The 24,044-nt window shown below is 33.0% G+C and overlaps 1 protein-coding gene across 3 annotated transcripts in view; it reads right to left on the minus strand.

Annotated features, from left to right (window-relative positions):
- The window catches only part of PHF20L1 (PHD finger protein 20 like 1), a 125,468-nt gene that overhangs the window by 57,368 nt on the left and 44,056 nt on the right, over positions 1 to 24,044 (minus strand). For all 3 annotated transcript variants that reach the window (XM_036754040.1, XM_036754047.1, XM_036754054.1), the window contains 6 exons: positions 22,294 to 22,501; positions 21,227 to 21,352; positions 14,144 to 14,229; positions 10,338 to 10,590; positions 7,645 to 7,833; positions 7,232 to 7,435 (listed from right to left, as the gene is read on the minus strand). In XM_036754040.1, coding sequence (XP_036609935.1) covers positions 7,232 to 7,435; positions 7,645 to 7,833; positions 10,338 to 10,590; positions 14,144 to 14,229; positions 21,227 to 21,352; positions 22,294 to 22,501 — 1,066 coding nt within the window. The remainder of the gene's footprint in view (positions 1 to 7,231; positions 7,436 to 7,644; positions 7,834 to 10,337; positions 10,591 to 14,143; positions 14,230 to 21,226; positions 21,353 to 22,293; positions 22,502 to 24,044) is intronic.

The raw sequence follows: 24,044 nt of genomic DNA on the forward strand, positions 1-24,044 counted from the left end.
TTCCCCCAAATAGCTGGATAAGACTGCGTAAATGCATATTGCCTTTTCATAATAAAAATTAAGTCAGTATGGATGCTCAGACCATCCAAACTAAGTATTAAATTTAATATATTAATGAATAAACATATGTATTTTTAAAAATCCATTTCAAAACTAAATTGAAATTTAGCCTATAAACACCTAAAACAAATCTGAACTTTTAATCCCCATTACAAATGTGTCGCTATGTGCCAACTTTTCTCAAGTCAAGATGGCACTATTCCACAAATAAACTATTTCTTTATCCATTCTGAGATGTTAAAACTATAACTGAGGCCAGGAAAAGTAAAGTGATTTACCCAATGTCACACAGTAAGGCAGTAGCAGAGAGAAGAGTTATTTTAAGCCCCAGCTCAATGATTTTACCTGGACACTCACTGTCTCTTTTAAAAAATATAAATTAAAAAAAAAAACATTTATTCACTGTCAAGCACTAAAGTTACTACTATTCTTGGATACTGAAGTTTTTATTAACTCCAAATATATTTTGGTCACATTTAAGGGTAAATATTGAAACTCAATAACTAGAGTAAGCTGTGGCATAGTGGATAAAGAACACACCTTGGAACCAGGGAGACCTGGGTTTAAGGCCAAGTCATCAGGTAGCTCCTTAGTCCCATTCCCCCTCCCCACCCCGCAACTCTTTCGTAGCATGAGTTTGAGCAGGTGCTGATTTGCACTGGCAGGGGGAGCTTTTTCACTAGGCAGTCCCTTTACCACCGAAACTGGAAGACTGACGCCTGCTTCCCCAGTAGCCACTCGAAAGAAAATGAACCTCAATAACCTAAAACACACATTTAACTAAATGTCCGAACTTACACTAAACGATTTTTTGGTAGCAACATACTACCCAAATGTAAAACGTATTTTTTTAAAAATCACTGTATGTTGAGAGATATACAACTTTATTAATATGCATCCAGAGCTGCAAAGAAAAAAATAAAAGGATTTTGAGCCCTGGAAGAGAATTTAAAGATCTTCTAATCAGACACACTTTAAAGATGAAGAAACTAGAGCACAGAAAGAATTATTTGCCCAGAATCATACAAGCAGAAAGCATCAGAGACAGAATTTGAATTTAGTTCTCCTCTGACTGCCAAGATTTCTCATTTACTAATGCTTATTTCATTAAAAATCCTGCTGGGATCTGAACCCAGAACTTTTTGTATATAAGACAGGTGCTCTGTAAAGATTTATCACTTTTAAAAACTCATAATTTAAAAGCAATGGATACACACATTTTCATATACTCAGATAGCATAAAAGGTGATAGATCTTTCTTTCATCTTACCTCAAACCTCATTAGCTAATCTAAATTAAATAGAAATCCACAGGTTAAAAAAAAAACAATACCACTAAATTAATCGTCCAAAAATGGTTAATAATTTAAAGGAAAACGAGTTCAGGTAACCTACTCTATTCTTTGGGAAGGATTTGTATGTGAGAAATAAAAGCAAAGATAAATATGAGTCAAGATTCCCTACTAAGATAAGAAGGTAATAAAACCAAAATGCTATAGTCACTGCCTCTTTCCTCCTTTCTCTAAAGTTTATTTCAGTACCTCAAGGATCTGGGATTTCCTCCACGTGGATACTCACTCCACTGACAGCAGTACTTCTGTAGCTTATGCTAACTACAAAAATTGCTGTAGTCAAAATAGTCAAAAATTTCAGTAGATGTGGATACCCTGGTGACTGAACACTGAACTTAGTTGGCCTAGTCTTCAACCCCTAATGATTATACTATGAGTATTCAGAACCTATTCTATAGTCTGTGGAGAATGACAATAGAAAAGATAAAGATGAAAACATGGCTTTACCAATTCTCTCAACTTTAATCTATCTTTTGAAAAGTGAAGACTATAAGATTCCTTATTTTTTAGCACAACCATATATTCACAAGTAGAATTTAATATAATTTGTTGTTTCTTGGTTTCCTAGTCATAGTGAATAACAAGCATTTATTAATCACCTATTATATCCCAGGAATTGTGCTATTGTAAATCTAATGTTAAAGTTGGCACAACAGAAGGTTTTAAGTTAACGTTACACTTTTAGATAAGACAGTACAGGATAAAATTTCTTTATCTGGCCTAAGAGAACAATATGAGAAACAACTGAAAGTGCTTTGAATAGAAGAGGATTAGATTACTTAAGTCCAAATCAATTAGAGGTTCTTATAGGATAAAACGATGGATGCTGAATTTTTTCCTTTGCTATACATCAATACCATAAATGAAGTTTTGTGGAGGTTTTTGTTTTAGTAAAAAGAAACATAACTTTAAAGAACAGAAGGTAAGAAATGTGCACTTCCCAACTCTGAGCCAAGAACTTTACAACTATTATCTCATTTGATCCTCACAATAAACCTGGAAGGCAAGTACTATTATTATCCCCATTTTACAATTGTGTAAACTGAGGCAGATAGAATTTGAGTGACTTGCCCAAAGTCACACAGCTAGTATGTGTTTGAGGCTAAATTTGAACTTAGGTCTTGCTGATTTCAGGCCCAAGATTCTATCCACTATGCCACCTAGCTTCTTCAGCTGTTTCAGCTGAGCCTTAAAGCCACAGAATGTTTAACATCAGATACACAGCAGTATATCTAGGACCCAAGAATAACTTTTCCCAAAAAAACTCTTCAGTGTTGTACCATTTTGGTTCAGACCGAAGGACTAAATTCACATACCATGCCATTGTAAGAATTCTTGGTCTCTTTTTTCAGAGTTTCACTGAGAAAATTCCCAAGGTATTAAGTAATTAAAATGATGACTTTATGATTTGGGTCACCAAACATTTGGAGGGGTCATCAATTTATTAAAAATAAACAACTCATTAGTAGCTGAATTTTTTTAATCTATCAATATCCTATGGGTTCAGAAATTTCCTAATCAAAGAAAGTACTCCTAATATGAAAGTAAAAGAAGTCTCCATGTCCTTATTAACTATCATATTCTGCAACTGCACAAAGGTAATCAGTTTCTGACATTTCAGTAACAATTTCTATTTCAAATAGATGACTAAAACTTGGAAGGGAATTATTCCTAGAAAGAAAAATTCTATGATGATACAAAAACTTTCCAAATAATATATTAATATTATCTTTACAACAGTTACTAAGAATAGATGGTTATCCCCCCATGATTATCTGAAAATTTAAAATTATATTAATTTCACTACTGTAACTACACAAGTTTTTCTCAGGAAGAAACTTTCAGGTTTGAACAGAAGTATAGGTAATAATCAACTACCCACTTTCTAAATACCCAATAGAGAAAGAGGCATATATTATTGTATCCATTTTGTAGGCAGCAAAGGAAATAAGTTAATTGATGTGTAAGGTCACACAATTAATAAAGGAGTTAAGACTAGTAATTAGGTGACCTTCCTACTACTTCAGGATTGTATTTACTAAGAACTCACACTGTGAATTAGAAACTTCTGAAACCTGGTTATAGAATAACAAAACATATAAAAACTGACCTTTACATAGTAGTAGGACTAAGAAAGTGCTTTACATGCAATATCTCACTTTGATCCTCACAACAACCTTGTTATCCCCATTTCAGAGAAAACCATGGATTAGCTTTTCATATAGGTGTCTGACTTTTCCAAGTCTGATGAGCCAAAAGAATATAGAGACCCAAACTAAGCCTAGCCATTTTGTCACAAAGGGGAACTAGGTGAGAAAAGTGGCTAGATCAATCAGTACATATGCATCAATACTACTAAAAAAAACGTCCAAATAAGTATCTATAAAAGGATTTTTTTCTATCTCAATTACTATGAAAAGACATATGACACCCTAAATTGAAGACTTGTGATGAGTAAGCAACAAAGCCATGCTGAATAACCACTTGAGGTAGAAGTTAAAAGATGATATGTAAGAGAATAAATATCTTCCTTTTAGGAGAAGAATCTCATTTCCAAAAGAAATAGATCTTTAAATCAGATGGACCTTTGTTCTAAAGGTTTTTTTTTTAAATCAATTGAGAATAGGATTCCAAAATTACAAAAAATGTATATGTGATCTTGAGCATTATCCTAGAATTTCAAGATGAAGTCCAAACTCGCTTCAATTTTTATGTATTCAAGTCCTATTACTGGTATTTGTAAGGGCGTAATTTGAAAATAATGAAAGAAGTTTAAAGTCTTTGTGTTTCTCTTAATTGTACCCAAATTGTCTTTCATCGCTAGCAAAATAGTCTCTGAAGTGTTGAATAAAATTTCTGGTGACAGCAAGTTTAGAAACAACATAAAATTTAAATTTAAACAGTTACAATGTCTTAGAGATATTTTCTTCCAAGTCTCTCCCATTTGGTAAATTATAAAGGACTATCAAGTGAATTTGTTATCTTAACAAGTGTTAACACATTCTGGCATTTCTAGAAACAATATGTTCTCCGAGCAAATAAAAGAAGGCAAGCATATTGAAGCGTTAATTGTTAAGACATGTCATAGTACAACATTTTTGTAGGACTATATTAGGAATTTTGAGACGGTAGCTAGGCTGATACCCAGATAACAAGCAATGCCAAAACAATTCATATTAAAAAAGGAGAGGAGGAGAACTGTGAATCTTAGGTCACAAACTTAAGATTCATAATATGAATAAGCTAACTGAGCAAAAATAATAGATGCAATTACATTATCTATTTATTTGTGGCTTTACAGCTTATTTTATTACAATATAGGGATCTTTGAGAAAAAGGTATGAAATGATGGCTGGCTAAAAGACCAGCCCTAGGGTCAGGCCGACCAAGGATCAAGTCTTGGCTCTGACATCATGAGCAAGTCATTTAAGCTCTTAGTGCACACGGCAACTTTTTAGGCTGCTCTATTGCAGTAAATTTCCACATCATCCTAAGTTCTTGTGAACTGATAGGTCTGAATCAAAAACGAAAAAAGTTATTTAGGGAAAGTATATCCTGTAAGTGTTTATGTTAACATTTATACCCAAAGGCAAATTATAATTCTGATGCATTTAGAATATTAAATGCCAATATGATCATAAATTTAGTGCTGGAAGAGGCATCAGAGTCCATTTAGTTCACCTGCCATATTTTACACATGAGAAAACTAAAGTTGAGGGATGTTAAGTGATTTATTCAAGGTCACTCAGGTAGAAAGTATCTGGGTGGGATCTAATCATAACTCCTCTGGCTTAGAGCCAGCACTCTTTCCATCATACATACTCCCTCCAAGTAGGATGTCTTTAAAGTTTTAATATATTTTCCTAATTTAAGCAGCTTCCTAACAGTTTTGGGGTTTTTTTGGGGGGTGGTTTGGGGGGAAGAAGGGGAGTATTATCTAATTCCAAGTAACAAAAGATGCACTAGTAATTAAATGTACAAATTAACTTTAACTTTCGTAGAGGAAGGTAAAATTTTGGCAAACTGAGGGTTAACAATGATACATTATACTGGTAATTTCATGTGAACAAAAGAGATACTGAAGGAACTGAATAAAGATGAGCATTGTAAGGTCTATTATAATTAAAGCTGGAAAATGCTTTAGGATATTTCTTTCCAGTGTTTACAGCCAATGGTTAAGGGAAAAGTTCAGATATATGCTTTCTCTAAAACAAATAATAAAGTGAATAGTTTTAGAGATATTATTATATTAAATTTTCCCCAAATATTCCAGTCTACAAACCAAGAAACCACTTTTTTTTTTGCTTGTTCTAGAAATGACTGAATATAGACAGAGGTTAGTTGTCCAATTCTACACTTACCATTTATTGGCATTATGTTACTTGAAATTGACATAACTGATTTATTCCTACCAGATATAGTTACTTGGGGTAATAATAGTTCCATAAAATTTTTAACCACAGTTAATACTATTGTAAAAAGAGGTAGTTAGAAGTATTCTGCAGACTTTGAAAATATTTTTAAAAGAATTTTAATATACATCACATACTTTTAAAATATACTAAGTATTATTGCATGATGATTCAGAAAAAGCTAAATCAATTTTGCTTGTTTTTACAAATACCCATATTATTTTACAATAAATTTATATTTTAAAAGAATTTTTCAAGGTTTCATGACCTTGATAAAATGTGAAAAAATATTAATTAAAAAGGTAGTTGATCATTCTAAGTCCATATATGCTTATTTGAACCAATGCTCCTTAAAAGTCTATGTTAAAAATTTTTTCCATGATTTTAAAAAAAAGTAATCTTAAGCATTCAAGTATTCATTGTTCTCCTGATTTAAAAATAAAATTTAAATTTTCTTCAGGTTTATGACTGTCTTTGAGCCCAATTACCTAACAAATATTATAGAATAAACTTCGAAAAAATTTTTATTAAAAAACTACCTAGTCATCCTGGGATACAAGGTAGGGAACGGAAGTCTCACTGGGCTGCATAACCTGAGTTACTGAAATTTCACTTAAACTTGAATTAGGACCTTAACATTTTAGTAGAATTTTAAATTCTGAATTATCTATTTACATTCTTATTAATGTTTCAATCCCTTTGCAAACAAGTATTAGTTCTATTTAATAGGAATGCAAAGCAGACAGGAAGAAGTAGACTGTAAGTAGAAATAAGACTCATGCTCAGGAATGTCAAGCTCAAACAATAAAGAAGCCTTACAAAAAAAAAAAAAAACAATTTTAAAGAGACAAAGGGACCCTATCTCCCCTCAAAAAAAAATTTATGGGTTTTAGATACATAGAATTATATATGAATTGTTTTTTAAGCTGAGCTTGTTTTGGAAAAAAAAAATCCCAAAACAAAACAACTTGCCCCTGTAACTCAGGATATACTTCACTCTAATGAGGAACACTGATAAAAATTTTAAAAATAAAATGTATACTTGTCTCAAAATTGACAAAAACTAGATAATGCATCCATCATTCTTCTGACAGCAAGAACTGTAATAATGGAAGCTGCATAAACTAATTTTTAAGAATCACAGTTGCTACATCTTCCAATATAGCTTACTATGATCCGAAGTTATAGCATTTGGAATTTGGCCATTGAAGGATAAATAAGAATCCATAAGGACCTCAGGGAACTGAGGGAAGAGAGGGAATGGGAGAGGTCCTATACCTTAATAACATTTGTGTTATTGCACAAATACAAACCTGATGCTATTTTAAAGTTAACAAATCTAAACTGATAACAATTTTCTATACCCTGTAACTATAAACCTAACTATTTATAAACTGAATCTTTTTACCTGACACTGTTGAAGCTACTCTTCCATCAGTTACTGCTTTGGAAGAATGATATGAAATCATCTGTATATCTTCCTTTTCTGTACTGGGGTACTCATTAAAAGAGGATTCTGTGGTTACGGGTGCTGTAACCTCCGAACTACGGCTTAAGTCAAGAGGGAGAGAGGGTCCAAGCTTCTCAAGTGACACATGAGCAACATCAGGTACTACATAAAAGAAAGAATGTAATAAAATATTAATAGAGAGAAACTGATCCAATGAATATCAATTTGGATTAAAGTGTTATACAAGTGTTTATCAGTCCAAAAGATGTCAGTAGAAAAAAGCAGAAATGTCTTAGTTTTCAACTCATTTTTATGACTTAGATTTTTTTCCCTTTGTTTTCTGTGTTCTATATTAAATTAGAATACATTACCCTCAGGCACTGATGGCTCTTGTTGATTTTGAGAACTGATGGAGAACACTTTTCCATCAGTGATTGGAGAGGGAGAAGAAACCTTTTCTACAGAATCATCAGGCAACGGCAAAGTGGCTAAACGCTGTGATCTTCTTCTTCGCTCACTATGTTTGGAAGGTCTAGGGGGATTCACGGGTTGTGATGGACCTAGAAAAAGATCTTTCAATGTTCATGAAGCAGAGATATGCCAGGCTCATCTTATAATATTTTAGTGACTAAAAAGGGAAATGCTTTAAAAAAATATGCTTAAATTCCATCTGATGTTCCAAAAGTCACAGGAATTAGAATCCTCCAAATGGGAATTATTCAAGGACAAAATTTGGTCTCTCATTGGTAAAAAAGTTAATGAGCAAAGCACTCAACTCTAAAATGCACTATTAAGAGTTTAAATATTTGGGGTTGTCTATTTTGAGTAATATGAATATACTGACTTGGGGGGCAGGGAATCTTCTTTACTCCTACACAAAGGGGATTAATATACTTAACTATCAGGGGTTGCTGAGGGAATATCTGCAATTCTTCACTTAGGGAAAAATAATTCCATTGTATTAGAAGAATTTTTTGTAAATATGCACTATGACAAAAGGAATGACATTAGCAATTTCTGGTTAGGAAAAATGTTAAGGGTAACTATAAAATACATGAAAATATTATGTGCTTTACTTTAGTTACCAAAGTAAAGCTAATGCAAATCAGCTTTAGAGAACTACTTTTCTACTTTTTTACACGGATTTTTGTGAACATTTTGGGCCTGATTTATTTAAAAATAACAAAGGACAATTGATTAAATATCTATTCAAGGTACAAGGCATACAAAAATACACAATCTTACATTTACATACGTTTTGTAAATGTGACCTAGTAATCCCTACAATTTCCTACCAAAGTGTGATACATTTTTTATGAACATTAATTTATTTGCTTTGTCTTACATGGGTTTTTTTGGGCATATAAAAAAGTTTGTCTGTTTAGAAGATAGGGTCACAAAACCCATAATATTAATAGTGTAAGTTATATGGCAGAAGTAAAACGTGTCTAAAATATTGGAGCTATTGCTACTTAAGAGCCACTCCCTGCCCTCTCTCACTCCAACAATGCCCCATCACAAATTCAAATTCAACAAACACCATTTATTAAGTACCTACTATATATGTACAAGGCATAGTGCATCATGATAATCAATTTATAAATCAAAATGTAGGAATAAAATTAAATTGCTATAATATTATGTAGTTCTAAGTCCAAGATATGAATAATCCTCAAAAGAAAAATACTTACCAATGTTATGTGACATTGTAGTGGATACTGATGATATTGTTTTTATGAGAAATGTCACAAAATGAAGAGTATGTAGAACACAGTTGAATTCTTGGCCCACTCTCACCACCCCCCTCTCTTTCTACCCATCCACCCTCCAAAAAAATAGTCACTGACCCAAATGTGTCTTTCTTTTTAAAAATCACAAATATCAAATTTTTAAATACCCCTCTCACTTAAAAACTATTTGGCAACTGTGAATTGAAGAAAAGACAAACATCTGTTTAACACAGTAGACCTCTTAATGCCTAAATTTCAGAGTTATATGTAAGACATGGGATATTTCAAAGAGACATGTCATTTTCATTTAGTAATTATGGTTACTGATTGGTCTGTGAGTAAAAGGCAAAAATTTTTTCATAGTGTTGCTCATGTAGTATTATAGCCCTTTTAATCTAGATATATACATGGATTTTATGATCTATTAAGAAAACACAAGAAACCCATGAGGGGCACAACTTCTGTGGACTGTGAACTATGCTGTAAGGCAGAGGTGTCAAACTACATGTGGCCTGCAAAACTCCAAAGTGCAACCTCAACTATATTAAAATATAATTGAGAAAGATTTAACAAAATAAATAAAAATACAACATAGATAATGTTAACCTGTGGTTTTCTGTGGCCTGCAGGGATCCATTTCTGTTTGAATTTGACACCACTGCTATAAGGAACCTTTTAAAAAAAAATACTGTTCTAACTCATTAAAAGATTAGCAATAGCCCACTAAGATGTTTATTTTTTCAGTTTTATCAAGGAGGCTCCTTCCTTTTCCTACCAGTGAGGTAAGTGGAAGTTCATGGATATGGAAAAAATAGCAGTTTTTTGATTTTTTTTTTTTATTTTGGAGGGCATGGGAGGGCCAAAGGAAGGTGTGCTTGTGCGTGTGTGTGCATGCATATGTGTGTGCATGCATGTGTTTTGGGGGTGAAGACTGTTGTACATTAGTGTGTGTAAGGTAGAATTTCTGGGTAATATAAAAAAAGATTCACCATAGACTTCAATGATGAGTCTGTTTCTGTCTCCCTCTCTCTCTCTCGAATTTAAATAAATCAGGCATTTGAAAGTGTTTACATTATTAGCTATGGAGATTCGAATTAGGATGAAATTTATGTCACTGAATGACATGATTTCTCAACCACCATAATAGTCTCTGTACCATAAATAAGTCAGAAACATAAGCAGTTTTACATCTAAAATAAATTTAAACTTCTCTAGCATTCCCATTAAGACTGAATTTTTAAAGAGCAACCTCATAAAAAGCAATATTAAAAACTACAATCAAAATTATGTTGCTTATAGGATAAGTAACTAATTTTTAAAAAATCTGTGCTCACTAGTTTTATTAATCACTGAAGAAGGAAGCTGAGATACAATCGTCAAATCCTCGACTTGTATTAACTCTGGGGAAAGTGGCGATTTAGGGGGTTTAATACACCCAGAAGAATCTCCAGATTCATGTTTGCATTTCTTGCTGCGAGCCTTCCCTGAAGACAAAGTTGAGGATAACAGTGCAGGTTTCTGAGTGTTGGCAGAACTGCTAATGTCAGCTTCATTTTTTTTCTGACTTTGAGGTTTAGGTGAAATCTCCTGAATAAATAATAAAAAATTGATATTTTTATTTCGGTTTCTTCACTGTTGTTCTTGTTTTCTACTTTGATTGTTAAGCAACTTTAGTATCCAAAAAAACATTGTTAAGCAACACATAACATCTCTCTAGTACAAATGAAAAACCAAAAAGAACCCCACATTTTTTTAAAGTTGAAAAGGCCATCTTTAAAGGGATACTGTCAATTTTGGATCTACATTTTTTCCCATCAAATTACTATTATTTATAATGCCCTCAAAGCTTTAAAATATTGTCACCTCATAGTTTGATGAGATTTTTCTTTTAAATTTAATACAATATTTTTATTCACTTGGATAAGTACAACTGTCAATGCCCTTGGGCATATAAGTAAACAGTAGGATTTATTTTTCTGTTTCACAGCAAGAGTAGTGAATTTTGATTTTTAATTAGAGGATGTCATTTCAAAAATCACTTAATCTAGGCTGAATTTTGGGATCTGGAGGGTCTGACAGGTTCCCTTTAAGGAAAGATCTCAACACAGAAAACGATGATCAAATTAATAGACTGAGCACACTGTCTTTAACCCATTTTAGTGTTGGAAGCCAGTTTCACAAGCAAAAGGCATTATGAAATCAGAGCTACCAGCAATGTAGAGTTAATGGACTAACTAAAAAAGACAAAAAAAAAAAACCCAAACACACAAAAAAGATATAAAATGTAAGTTTAAAATTTCGTATCTGAAAATAAAATACATCACATTTTGTAGAACACTGTTTTCCCCTTCATCCTATTGTATGTTTGTGGTAAATAAAAAGAGGTTTATATTTTCTGATTTTTCAGATATAGTATTTAATTACTTTTGTCTGCAGTATGTCCTCCATGCTGGATAATCTGCATCCATATTGAAAATAGGATGGAATCTAATGGATCTGGGTAGACTCTATAGTATTGGAATGTAATTATTATTTTTACAAATCTGATGTGCCTATATTCCTATTGTGATTTATAATCATAGTGCTATGCATTTACTTATTTTTACCAACACAGGCTTCTGTAACAGCCCAACTATTAGGATTATGAACCACAGCTTCTTCCCAATCGGTCTCTCATTCCCATGACTAGTTGTGAGGGATGATCATCAGGTCTGCAGACCTCGGAACTTTGGAAGGTCACGATTTGAGGATAGAATAATTTTCCTTTTCTAGTGAAACACAAGAGCTCCAAGTTTCAGTGTAAATATATGCAGGCAAGTATTTTATGTATTTAGAGGGGCATCTTTGAGTGTTCTAATGGCATGCTGGATATAACACATTAAAGGTCCGTTGCAAAGTATCCCATTCAGTTGTCACCAGCTTTATCATTGAATCAGCTCATTATAGATGTGGATTATAAGTGCAAGCTAGTCATTTAAGTAAATAGTCCATAAATTGGAGAGAATCCCTATGCTGATTATAGAAGGTATTGCCAGAAAATTAATTAGAGCCATAGCTTGTAAATAAACAATTTTATTGTTCATCTTCACATATGTGAAAGACATTACTACAGCATCCAGTACTCTCAAGTTACAAAGTTATTTAAAACAAGATTTGAAAACTTAAATTAATATTTTGATAAGGTGCTTAAGCTCTAACAAGGACAAATTAACATTATAAAACCTTACTTAATTGTTATTCATCTAATGCAGATTTTGTTCAAAAGTAAATATAACACGACATATCCCTAGTACAGTTAAATAAACTATAATATCTGTAACTAATGATCTGAGGTTTAGGGTTCAAGACAATGGATTGTAAAAAAAAATTAATATAAATAAAATAGAATTCATTAAAACAGTTTTTCAGCTGTTGGCCTACGAATCTCTACTGTGTCTTGATTCACATATTTTGAAGAACTCTTCATTACACCTTAGCCACCTGTACAAGTGAGGCAGTTGATAATGCCTATTTACTTTAGGCCTATCAGCTATTCTGATAAAAATTCATATTTTAAGGGTTTTATAACTCGGCTATTTTAATTTCCACTAGGGGTGGCACTTGGGATAAAAGTTACATGAGTTTAAATGAAACATTTTCCCATTTAAATCACTCTGGATAAAGAAAAGGGGAAAACAGCCTGACCACTTTTTTAGATGCTTTTAAAAGAAGCTAATCTAACTTAAATTTTTGTTAAATTAAGTGAGCATCCTTGTTACAAAACTTGCAAGGCCTCCCAGATTACTTTGTAAACAATAAAAATGTAAACAGCCGAGTTAGTCTAAAAGCTACTTTATGTAGCTTGTCTATGGAATGTGCACTGCTTTCAGCACTAAATCTTAAAACATAAACAGTGTAGGTAATCTGTACAATCACATTCACCTCAATGGGGTTCTGCATAATAAAAGATTGACATTGTAATGAATCCTCCAGAAATGTTTTTACTAACCATGTCCCTGATTTATTGCATACTGAGAATAGTATAAACAGTGATAAAAAATACACAGTAATTTAAAATCTGGGATGTTAAATATCATAACACAGTAAAAATATCACACAAAATTTGGTTGATATACTGACATCATAACGGCAAAGAATTAACCGTTGTGGTAGCTATAGAAAATTAGTAAGAGACCATAAAATAACAATCAGTTTGAAAGACCACTGATTCAATACAGTATCAACGGAGGCACCAAAACAATGCAACCTCATCAAATTATGTTTAAAAACCCTGAAAAACCCAGTAAGATGTCAATTAAAGTTGGGCTGTCTTTTAAAGTGTGTATCTATTAAGGGAAATTGCTACTCCTTTTAAAATATTCCTTATTAAGCTACTAATAAAGAAAATTAAATGAATACAAATAAGCTATATTAAAATTACATTAAGGCTCAGATTTTAAAACAGCAGAACCAAGGAAATTCAGAGTTATGGCTATTACTGTGTCCTGGTAATCTTACTGTGCCTAGGAAATTAAGCCCTTAAGAGTATGTAAAAGCATGCACAGTTCATTATGTACAGGAATTGTGGGAGTTTGAAGGGAACCAAGGCAAAATCTAGCAACCTTAATTTAAAAATTCTCAATTGGTCAGCGTTAAGTCAAGACCCTTAATACTATCTTAACTTTTTTGTATTTACTAAAATATACATCCTAGCAAAATTGTATGGCTCATTGAACAGTTCATAAAACATACACAGTCTAACATCAATTCTTACAATAGAAAAGAAACTTCTTTCAAAAGAAGTTTTATTAGTTGTCCACAACCCTGTTTAATTCACAAATTAAAAGTATTTGTGGAGGGGTCCTTTTCTAAGCCAGTGAGAGGTATGGTTCCAGCTAAAAAATTATACCCTGGGATGCCTGACTCCTGGGCTTTCAATTCTTTGGAGACAGTGATTTTTAATGTCAGTCTAATGAAAATTGAAATTACTTTTGTAGTTTACTTTTATACCTTGGGTAAGGCAGAGAAAGAAATGTCTTCAAACAATGTTTCCTATTCCTGTTTCTGAATGAAAGGGCAATTTCAATTACGTGGACACTATTATCTCCATGCCTCACTCCAGTAGGAACCTGGCAAAAAATCAAAGGCTACCATTTCATACCTGCTCCAGCATTGGAGCCGTTTCACTGCAGCAGTCTTCTTTTTTTTCAGCACCATCCACCCCAACAGCTTTGGATGCCAACAAACCTTAAGAAAAATTGCACAGAAATGGTTCATTAGAAAAGTGTTAACTTTCACCCAATTTATTATATTTTAAGTCCAGATACAGTCCTTTCCTTTCCCTATACTTTATACCAGGTATGAAGCAGTAGATTTTGACAAATTTTAAGAAGGAACAACCTGAAAAGCTTAATTATCACCAACACAGGCACTTTTGACTGTTGGTTAGGAGAAATGAAATAGAGAGAATTTGAAGGATTACATACTATTTGCACTATTTTCTTTCTCTCTTTTTTTCTTCTTGATAAAACCCTCTGGAAGAAAATATGTCCCATAAGAAAACTTTCTAATACTCAATGTTCACAAACAATTTACAATTTTTTCGCCAATTTTTAGTTTTGTAACATCATCATAGGCTGTTTGTAAACAAAATAAAATAAGAGAATTGACAGAACTAGAATCAAAAGCTCAGTCACAAAACTGTGAAATGGTAAGGTGCTTTGGAGATCACCTCCATTATTGAGTTAATGAAAAGGAAAAAAAAATTCCTTGAAATGCCCACAGAAAGGAAGCGACCTTTCTATTTGGCTGAAAACTGGCCTTGATTCTCTAATTCACTTTGCTTACCTCACCACAGTCCTTTTCCTAGACTCCTTTGGCATGCATCTCCTAAGAATGATTAATTCTAACTTCCCACATATATCATACTTCTTTCAATATTGGATCTTAGATTTTCAGCTGGAAGAAGACCTTATGTGCCACTGAATCTAACCCTGTTATTTTACATATAAGTAAACTGAGATAACAGAATGGCTGAGTAACTTGCCTAGGATCACACAGATTGCAAGTTTCAGATCTTCCTGACTCCAAGTCCAGTGCTTTAACCCTAACATCACACTAGCTCTCTAAATCCTTTCCAGGAGCTATCAGTCCTTACCAATTAAAAATGGTAACTAAGATCTATAACTCTCATTTCCAATTCAAAAGATGAACTATATAACTATCTATTTTTTTCCCTAAGTATGCCACCAGTTCTCAACTCTGAATCTAGACTGTGTCATCTAGAAGACGAAGTTTACTAAACTTCAAAATCCTGTCTTAAATGACCAACTGAAAGTATAGTTCAGGGTATCTTTCCAAAGCAGACAACTTTTGTGTTGTCCAATTCAGAGAGAATATCCCAGTCCCTAGTTGAAACCACACTGTATCTCTAAGATCATCAAAGTTTGGAGTGCCATTTCAGAGTGAGCCAATTATAACTCTTCCTAAGCAGTATGAAGAAACCACTGTTCAGCTACACAACAATTACTGCCATCATCCTTCAGGATTAAATAGTTAGAAATATTCATAATATGTTGTAAGAAAATATGCCCAAAACACATAAAACATGGATTAGGACAAGGCAATGTTAAGTCATTTTATATAAATGTCACTTTTATTTCCAATAACTTTGCTATATAAATTACATTTCATCAGCTCACCCAAGAATCAAATAATATCAAAGCTTCAGCTTCTCTCACTGGCACTAAAAATGCCAGCACTATTAACTAGCTAAATGTCTAGCAATCGGGAACAACAACAAATTTAAAAGGCTCAAGGAAACAGAACTCTCATAGAGCAATGGCTCTGTAATGAAAATATTCTGTCGTTTAGCATTTGATACTGAAAACATTCTACAGAATAATCTACTTAATTTTCCCATGCCTAAGATTATGTCAAAATATCTAATTTTCTTATTTCCATTTCACACAGGGAAATAAACAATTCTCATTTCAAATCCAGTCCTAATGTCATATATTAATACAGCTTTTAGATATCTATTGGCATGCTACACTAAGACAATCAACATGGAATATCACTAACAATCACTTTCATTTCACTTTTCTCTACCTGGTATTACTGAAAATCAAAGAATCATTGAAAATTAAAAGTAAAATGATTAGGAAATCTCTAATTCCTTGCTTGTGGGGAAAAGCCACCTAGTTACATATCTTACATCTCTAGTTCTAATGGGACAATTATTTTGAATTTATAGAATTACAGTGACACACGCAATCTCAGAATTAGAAGAAACACTGGAGGCTACCTAGTCCGAACATAAACACGTTGTTTGTTTTTGTTTTTTAAACACTCAATCTGTTATACAACATGCTGGAAGGTCTAGCTGGGAGGACTAGATAGCAAATAAATTTGGCTTTAGCAATCTTTAAGAGGTATCCAAGGAAAAGAGACTACTGTAATATGCAGCAAAAATAAATACAATATTAAAACCATGTGGGTAAATCCTGAGAAACTATAAAATGAAAAGCCAGTAAGGTACTGCAACAGTTTTCAGTGGAAATTTACATAATCTCTACCATAAAATATGAAATTACAGCATTCAGATATTGCAGTCATTTAAAAGAGGGATTTCATTTTAAGGACTTGTGAAGGAAAAATAAAACCACTTAATACAAAGAAAAAGTAGACAATTTATTAAAAAGTTACTTAAAAATTCAACAAATCAACCTTTGATATTAGAAGTTAGCTGTGGCCAGAGACTCCTACACAACAATGAAAGGATCATAAGACTACATGAACACCACATAACCCAAGACAAAGTTCATGTAAACTGGAGACAAAGGAAGAATAAGAAAACAAATGGGTACCTGAAGAGAGAATACAGTTACTATTACACTGAAAAGTAGCCCAATGTTTATCTGTGGTTAACTAATTCTTATGTCATCTGATAATTCTTGATTCTTAAAAAATTGTTTCAGTAACAATGGTACATCCCTCTTGAAGAACAGGTTAGTAAGTACTAACTGGGAAGAAATAAATTAATTTTGGAATATCAGTTACATCTTGTCAATGTTTGTTCCTCCAAGAAGAAGGTAGATACAGAGGTTAGCATTAATCATTTCCTGAAATTTGTTTATCTGTCAGGAAACTCTATGTACTTAGCATATGTGTATATATACTGTCCCTGAATATATACGTAATGTTGTTGTATTTAGGAGGTTGGATGCAGTGGCCTCTAAAATCCTTTTCTAACTCTAAATGTATAACCCTATGTTGGAAAAAGATACACACACACGCACATAAGTGTACATGTATGCATGTATGTATATGTCTGTGTACATATCAAAAATCCTACTCCACCAATCTACAAATTTTCCAAGCTAAAATATTTCTAGCTACCCTCTGTAACTATGAGCATGGAATTAGGAAAGGGGTAGAATAAAATGATACAATTTTAAAACTGTTCCATTGTTTTTCATCCTGAGATTTCAAAGCACTTAATTTCTTCTACAATCCTAAGCCTTTGCACCTTTTTCAGGACTGGGGAGAACTTTTCAACACGATATTAGTGGTTATGGAGTCTAGTACCTGGGTTCAAGACCTGGATCTGCTGCTTGTTACCTATGTCAGGCAACAGGGCAGGTGGCCTATTAACCTCTCTGGGCCTCAGTTTCCTCTTCTGCAAAATGCTGAGTTCATTTAACTGAAGTCTAAGGTCTCTTCCAGTCCTAAAGCTATGATTCTATGTCCTTTAACTGAACTTGTGAAATAAGTCCCATTAAAGCAGGAGAAAAACTGTCACAAGCTAATGACAAATTACTAGCAGTAGCCTTGGGCATTTTTTAAAGTATTATCCAGCCTTATTACTAAATGAAGTTTTAGGAACAGGATGTACATGACAAATGCTGCTATGTGTTTTCCTATTTCCTTAACTATTCATATATTTATCTATAAAAATACAATTTATGAATTACTTGGCCCCAGAAAACAGATTGCAGACTTTCCACTGTATCTTTAAGGTGACTTTATAAATTAATTTTTAAACATTATGCATATAACAGATACTATGACTTATAACAAGTTGTGATCTATATGCAATGGTAGTGAACTGTGTCAAAAAGGTGTTAAAAAATGTAGTTACAGGCTCATGCCTATTAGCTGAATTAAAATACAGAACGATATTTTTAAACCCTACTCATACTCTAATCTCTTTATAGCAGCTTCTTAACCTGAGGTACATGAATTTGTTTTTTAAAATACTTTGATAACTGTTTTTCAATATAACTGGTTTCTTTTATGATCCATATATTTTATATTATGCATTTAAAAACATTATTCTGAAAAGGGGTGCACAGGATTCACCAGAGTATCAAAAGCGACTATAATACAAAAAAGACTAAGAACCTTTGCTGTAAAAAGGGGGTCAGAATTATGGTGAATATGTGGAAAGGAGCATGTGAATTAATATCACTCTGAGAATGATCCACTTGGCTGCTTCTGGTTTCAAAGAAGAATGAATAGGAAGTGGGAAAGGAAATGATTCAGAGAAGAGACCTGCTGCTATGAACACAGTCAGATTCCCAATGTCCAACAGTGCACATGGTAGACTTCAAACATATCATATTCAAAAACGAAAACACTATTGCATGGTACTTGTATTTGCCACTGCTTCTCATCAATTATAAATAAAATTTATATGAGTATAGGCAATTTAGTAGTCCAACCAAGGCCATAGACATTAAATATATGTTTCTTTTATACACAGAACTGTTCTAACATGAGGATATGAATATATGCATCTACATGAGAAGAACTGTTAAAGAGATCAATCTTCTGAAGAAAGAGAGGAATCTGGTCAAGTGCTCATATTATTCTGATAGTGTATTATATCTCATGCTTCTCTGCTGCTGCTGTTGCTGCTGCTAAGGGTTTACTGATCCACTCAAAGTTCCCAAGAGACACTGAAGAAGTTGCACCACAATAGCTTCACGTCTCTCTTACAATAAACAGAGGCCGTTACTAAGGAACCATCCATGTGTCCTCTTGGGAGGCACGCTGCAAAAGGCCTCTCTTTTACCTCACTACTGTGATGTCAAGGTCATTTACAGTTAATATATCCTTATGAGATAAGTTGTCATTACACTATTATCTCAGTCTATTTGTCATGAATTCCCAGTAAGGTACTAGAAGGTATACTGAATCATCAAAACCAAGTAATCAGGATAAAAAAATATGATGTCAGATAACTGGGGCATATATCTCAAGAGTACAGCAATTCCATCTTCTCCAAATCTTGCTCCTGCAGCAGAGCTGTTTCTCTTTAAATCACGTAAGTTAGAACAATTCTGTTCCACTCTTGCCATAGAATGTTACACAATGTTATAAATTCTAACAAAGGATGGGGTCTTAAAGTGTCACCATATTCCCTAATAGAGTAAGGATGTGGCTCTCTTCAAAGCCACTAGTGTTTCTACTGTTAAGAAATAAAAGGAAAGGATACAGTTATCTTTTAAGAAAAGAGAAAGAAAAAAGTTCCTCCCTGAGTACCAAAGAAGGAGAAGGGGGGTGGGGAGAAGGAACGCGGCGGGGAGGGGCACAAGAGAGAACAAACAAAGCATAAAATTAAAGTTTTCAACATTTCCATTTTTATGAATCAATTGAAAAATTACTAAATGAATGTTACAAAGAAGTTTACTAGTAGATTCTACTTTTCACTTTAATTACTCCTGGTGGCTCAGTGAATAGAGCACTGGACCTGTAGTCAGGAAGATCTGAGTTCAAATCTTGCCTCAGACAGTTACTAGCTGTGTGACACTGGCAAGTAAAAAAAAAAAAGGAAAAAATCACTATTTCCCTCAGATTCCACATCTGTAAAATGAGCATAGGAGATAATATTTGTAAAGCTATTATTAAATATTAAAGCACTGTATAAATGCTACTCTAAAGACTAATTTCAACTACAAAATAGCACACTGTCTAATAGAGTTACACCTTCATAAAAACCTCTGGCAATATTAATTACTGGATTAAACAACTTGAATCGTGTGACATTTAGCATAAATCAATTAAAAGCATTTATTAAGCACCTACTCTGTGACAGGTACTGTGCTAAGTATTTGATACAAATAAAAGAATGAAATAATTCCTGATCTCCAGGAGCTTACTCTTACTAATATCTATTAAATGGTTCCAGAAAAATATCATTTCTAGTAAAAAAAAAAGCATTATTATGGACAATTAGCTTCACATAAATATTTTATGAATTGGTAAATGGCTGAACAGTGTCACAATGGGATTTCACAACTTTATATGAGCCTGTTTATAATGATGCATTAAGACATTTATGAGAAATATGGATCAGTGTAACCTCATGAAGGCTATGACCATATACAACAGTTTTACCCTCCAACAGCAAGTCAAGAATTCTATTAAGTGAAATCAAATGTTTTAATTAAAAACAAAAAAAAATATTTAAATTTTAGATAACAAAAACCTCTCTAATCTTTGAAATAAGATTAGTGGCCTACAATTATTAAAAATAAAATATTTATATTCAGCAAAATTATTTTTTAAGAGTTCTAAAGCAGATTTAGAGCCTTTCCAAAACAGTAATGTTGTTATTCCATTTATTAACTGGAAATGGTAATGAAATAAACTTCTACACCGGGGGGAATTACTGTACATTATTTCATTAAGTAAAGAATAAATATTAACAGACTTATCTAAAGAGCTGACAAAATAATTATTTAGAAACAAAATTTTATTTTTCCAATGAGATGTGATAGCATCTTAAAAATCTACTAGACTGAAGAATGAATAATTTCATTAAAAAATTCACATCTCTCAGAAAAAAATCACAAAAAAAAGTCCACATAGGTCTACAGGAAAAGTAATACATTTCTTACACTGAAAATTATTCTTACTTCTGAGTTGATTGGGAATATCGCATTTTATAAAATTTAACCTCTATGACCCTCACAACATCCCTGTGAGGTAGGTGCTAGTTTTCTCATTTTACAGAAGAAAAATATGGCAGTCATAGGGGTTTAACAAATATTTGGGGGATGGGGAGGAGCCACAGTAGAACTGGATTTCATCAATTAAATAAGTGCCCTGTCCAGACAAAAATGGCTTAAAATATTATATATGAATTATTGCTGAAAAAATAAGTGGTAGATACAAGAAAACCTTAATTCCCTCCATTCCCAAACCCAACCAAAAAAAAAAAGTCATCACAGTTTACCAGTAATCTTGTTAAGACGAGCTCTCTTTGCCTGAAAAGAGTTGCCTTGATTACTTTTTCTCTTGTGTGATAATGCGCTCTCTGGCTGTGGAAAGACCATCTTTGGAACAGTCTCTACGTGGAGTCCTACTATTAATGAAATACACATATATGAGTTTATCAATAAATTTAAAATTAAAGCACACAAACATCTCATATTTTTAATGAAAATACAAAAAGAACATTTTGTACATAAATTTCATATTTCTTGAGGAGGTAAAAACAAAAGGCATCTGGACTTTTCTGATAGTATACCCAATCTTGTCCAGACTGACCAGAACATGGCACATGCCTGAATCCAGTATTCATTCCTCATATTCTAAAAGCAGGAAAAGAGAGAATCCTAATTTTAGATCATCTTGGTTATATGAATTACTTTGACTAGCCAAAATTTGCAACCAAAAAAGCTGGCACAAAGAGCACAAAACTGATATGCTTCAAAAGTATGGCAAAAATAATCATTAGTATGTTATATATTATTAATAAAATATTATTGAGAAATTGATTCCTTGGCCAAGAAAATCAGAGAAAAACTGCCTCTCCACACCAGATGGCCTCCCAGAAAATAATTTTTATATCCCCTTCCACAGGAATTGCTATGCATTTACCAAGAAAAGTACAGTCTATAATAGAGGTGTCAAGTTTGCAGTACCCGATGTGGCCAGCAACATCCCTGATTAAAATGTAATCAGGAAATAGCAAACAAAGTTAAAATACAATATAATACAGATCATGTTAATATGTGATGTTCTATGTCAACATACAGCCACAGGGATTCTTATGTAGAGTTTAGTAGCCTCTATTTGAGTTTGACACCACTGATCTACAAGTTACTTAGGATATATACTTGGTCAGCAGATATCTCCCAACCAGGAAATCGACAAATAGAACCATATGAGTTGATAATCATGGTGTCTAGGGAAAAAATAGCCTAATGCAACACCTTGTCGTATACAATTCTTGGTGAACAGAGTACACAATTTGAATTTACCACCAAAGAAAGAGTAAACATGAGAATTCTTTTGTACCAAAAGTTTCACTTGATGTTGGCAGTTCTTCCTTTTTCTCAACTTCTTGTATGGCTGTAGAGGTTGATGTTTCTTCCTTCTTTGAAGATATTTTAAACCATTTTCTTTCTTCTTTATCTTTATTGCTGTTTGCACTGGTTCGAGGCTTACTCCCTGTTTTGTTCTTGGCTGCTGCAGCAGCAGCCGCTTTCACTAAAGCTATCCAATCCTCCAAAAAAGAAAAACAAAAATATGTAAAATATTTAAAATTATTTAAGAAAAAGCAAACATTTTTACTAATTAAAGCAATTTTAAAGAAAAAAAATTATAAAATATCTCTTGAAATATATTTTGACAATATTACCAAAGTCAGGGATTTTGCAGGTCTTCCTTTTAATTCCCTATTAAGTTGACTGCATAATCATCAATAAACTGTTAAAATATCAGGTCCTTGGTGACTTTAAGCCTTCATATTACTTAAAACTTCAACAAGAATATAATCTGACTTACTCCAAAAAACCTAAGTCAAAGTATTATAAATTTCATGACAAACTGGAAAAGTAGTGAGGTGCTTATGTGCTGGGTTTCATTTCCACTGTACAGAAGGAAGCTCAATAAAAAAAGAACAATAGATTTGTACAGATAATCTGCATCTGAATCCTATTCCTACTACTTACTACTTATGTAACCTTGGACAAATCATTTAACCACTTTGAGTCTCAGTATTCTCACATGTAAAAGGAGGAGAATGCTCTAGATGGTCTCTAAGGCACCTTGCAACTATAAAAATGCTATGATTCTATAATATAATCCTAGTTTAATTTATGAAAAGGGGAAAAAAGGAAACAACACTTATGTTTTTATTCCAAAGAAAAGTGAAATGCATTTCTATAGAATTCTCTCTCTCCTCCTAGGAGAATATATTTTTTCAAAATTATAATGACCTGATGGAATATATTATAATATGATTGTTGATATATTTGATTTTTAATTAGTTTATGATTTTCTACTAAAAGCTACACTATAGGGGCAGGTAGGTGGCACAGTGAATAAAGCACCAGCCCTGGAGTCAGGAGGACCCGAGTTCAAATTTGACCTCAGACACTTGACACACTTACTAGCTGTGCAACCTTGGGCAAGTCATTTAACTCCAACTGCCCTGCCTTCCCCCCTCCAAAAACAAAACAAAACAAAACAAAGAAACAAAAACACACTATTGATCTAAACACAAGCTAACATTTTAGAGTGACAGTGGATTGCTAGTGGATAGATGAACAAAAGATATGAACAAACAGTTCTCAAATGAAGAACTGAAAATTATTAGGAACTATAGAAAGGACTGCTTCAAATCACTAAAAATAAGAGAAATGAAAATGAGAAAACCTCTCAAAGTTCACCTCATACTCAGTAAATTGACAGAGATGACAACTTAGATTAGTTAATGTTGCTGGAGGTATGAATGGCTCTAACTATTCTGGAAAGTCATTGAGATTTATACTAAGTGACTAAAATATCTGTGCCCTTTGATATCCCATTTACAGGCACATATCCCAAGGAGGTTTTATAAAGGCAGAAACATCCTATACACACAAATAACATCACTTTTTGTCCTGAACAAGAAAGAAAGCAGATGCTCATTGACTGAAAATGGCTAAACAAATTTTGGCACATGGAAGTAATGAAATATTATTACACTGCAAGAAATTATGAATATGATCACAAAAGCAAAGTGAAACAGAACCAAGAAAACAATATATACAAGAACTTCAACA

The sequence above is a fragment of the Trichosurus vulpecula genome, chromosome 1 (genome assembly GCF_011100635.1).
Source record: "Trichosurus vulpecula isolate mTriVul1 chromosome 1, mTriVul1.pri, whole genome shotgun sequence".
Lineage (NCBI taxonomy): Eukaryota > Metazoa > Chordata > Mammalia > Diprotodontia > Phalangeridae > Trichosurus > Trichosurus vulpecula.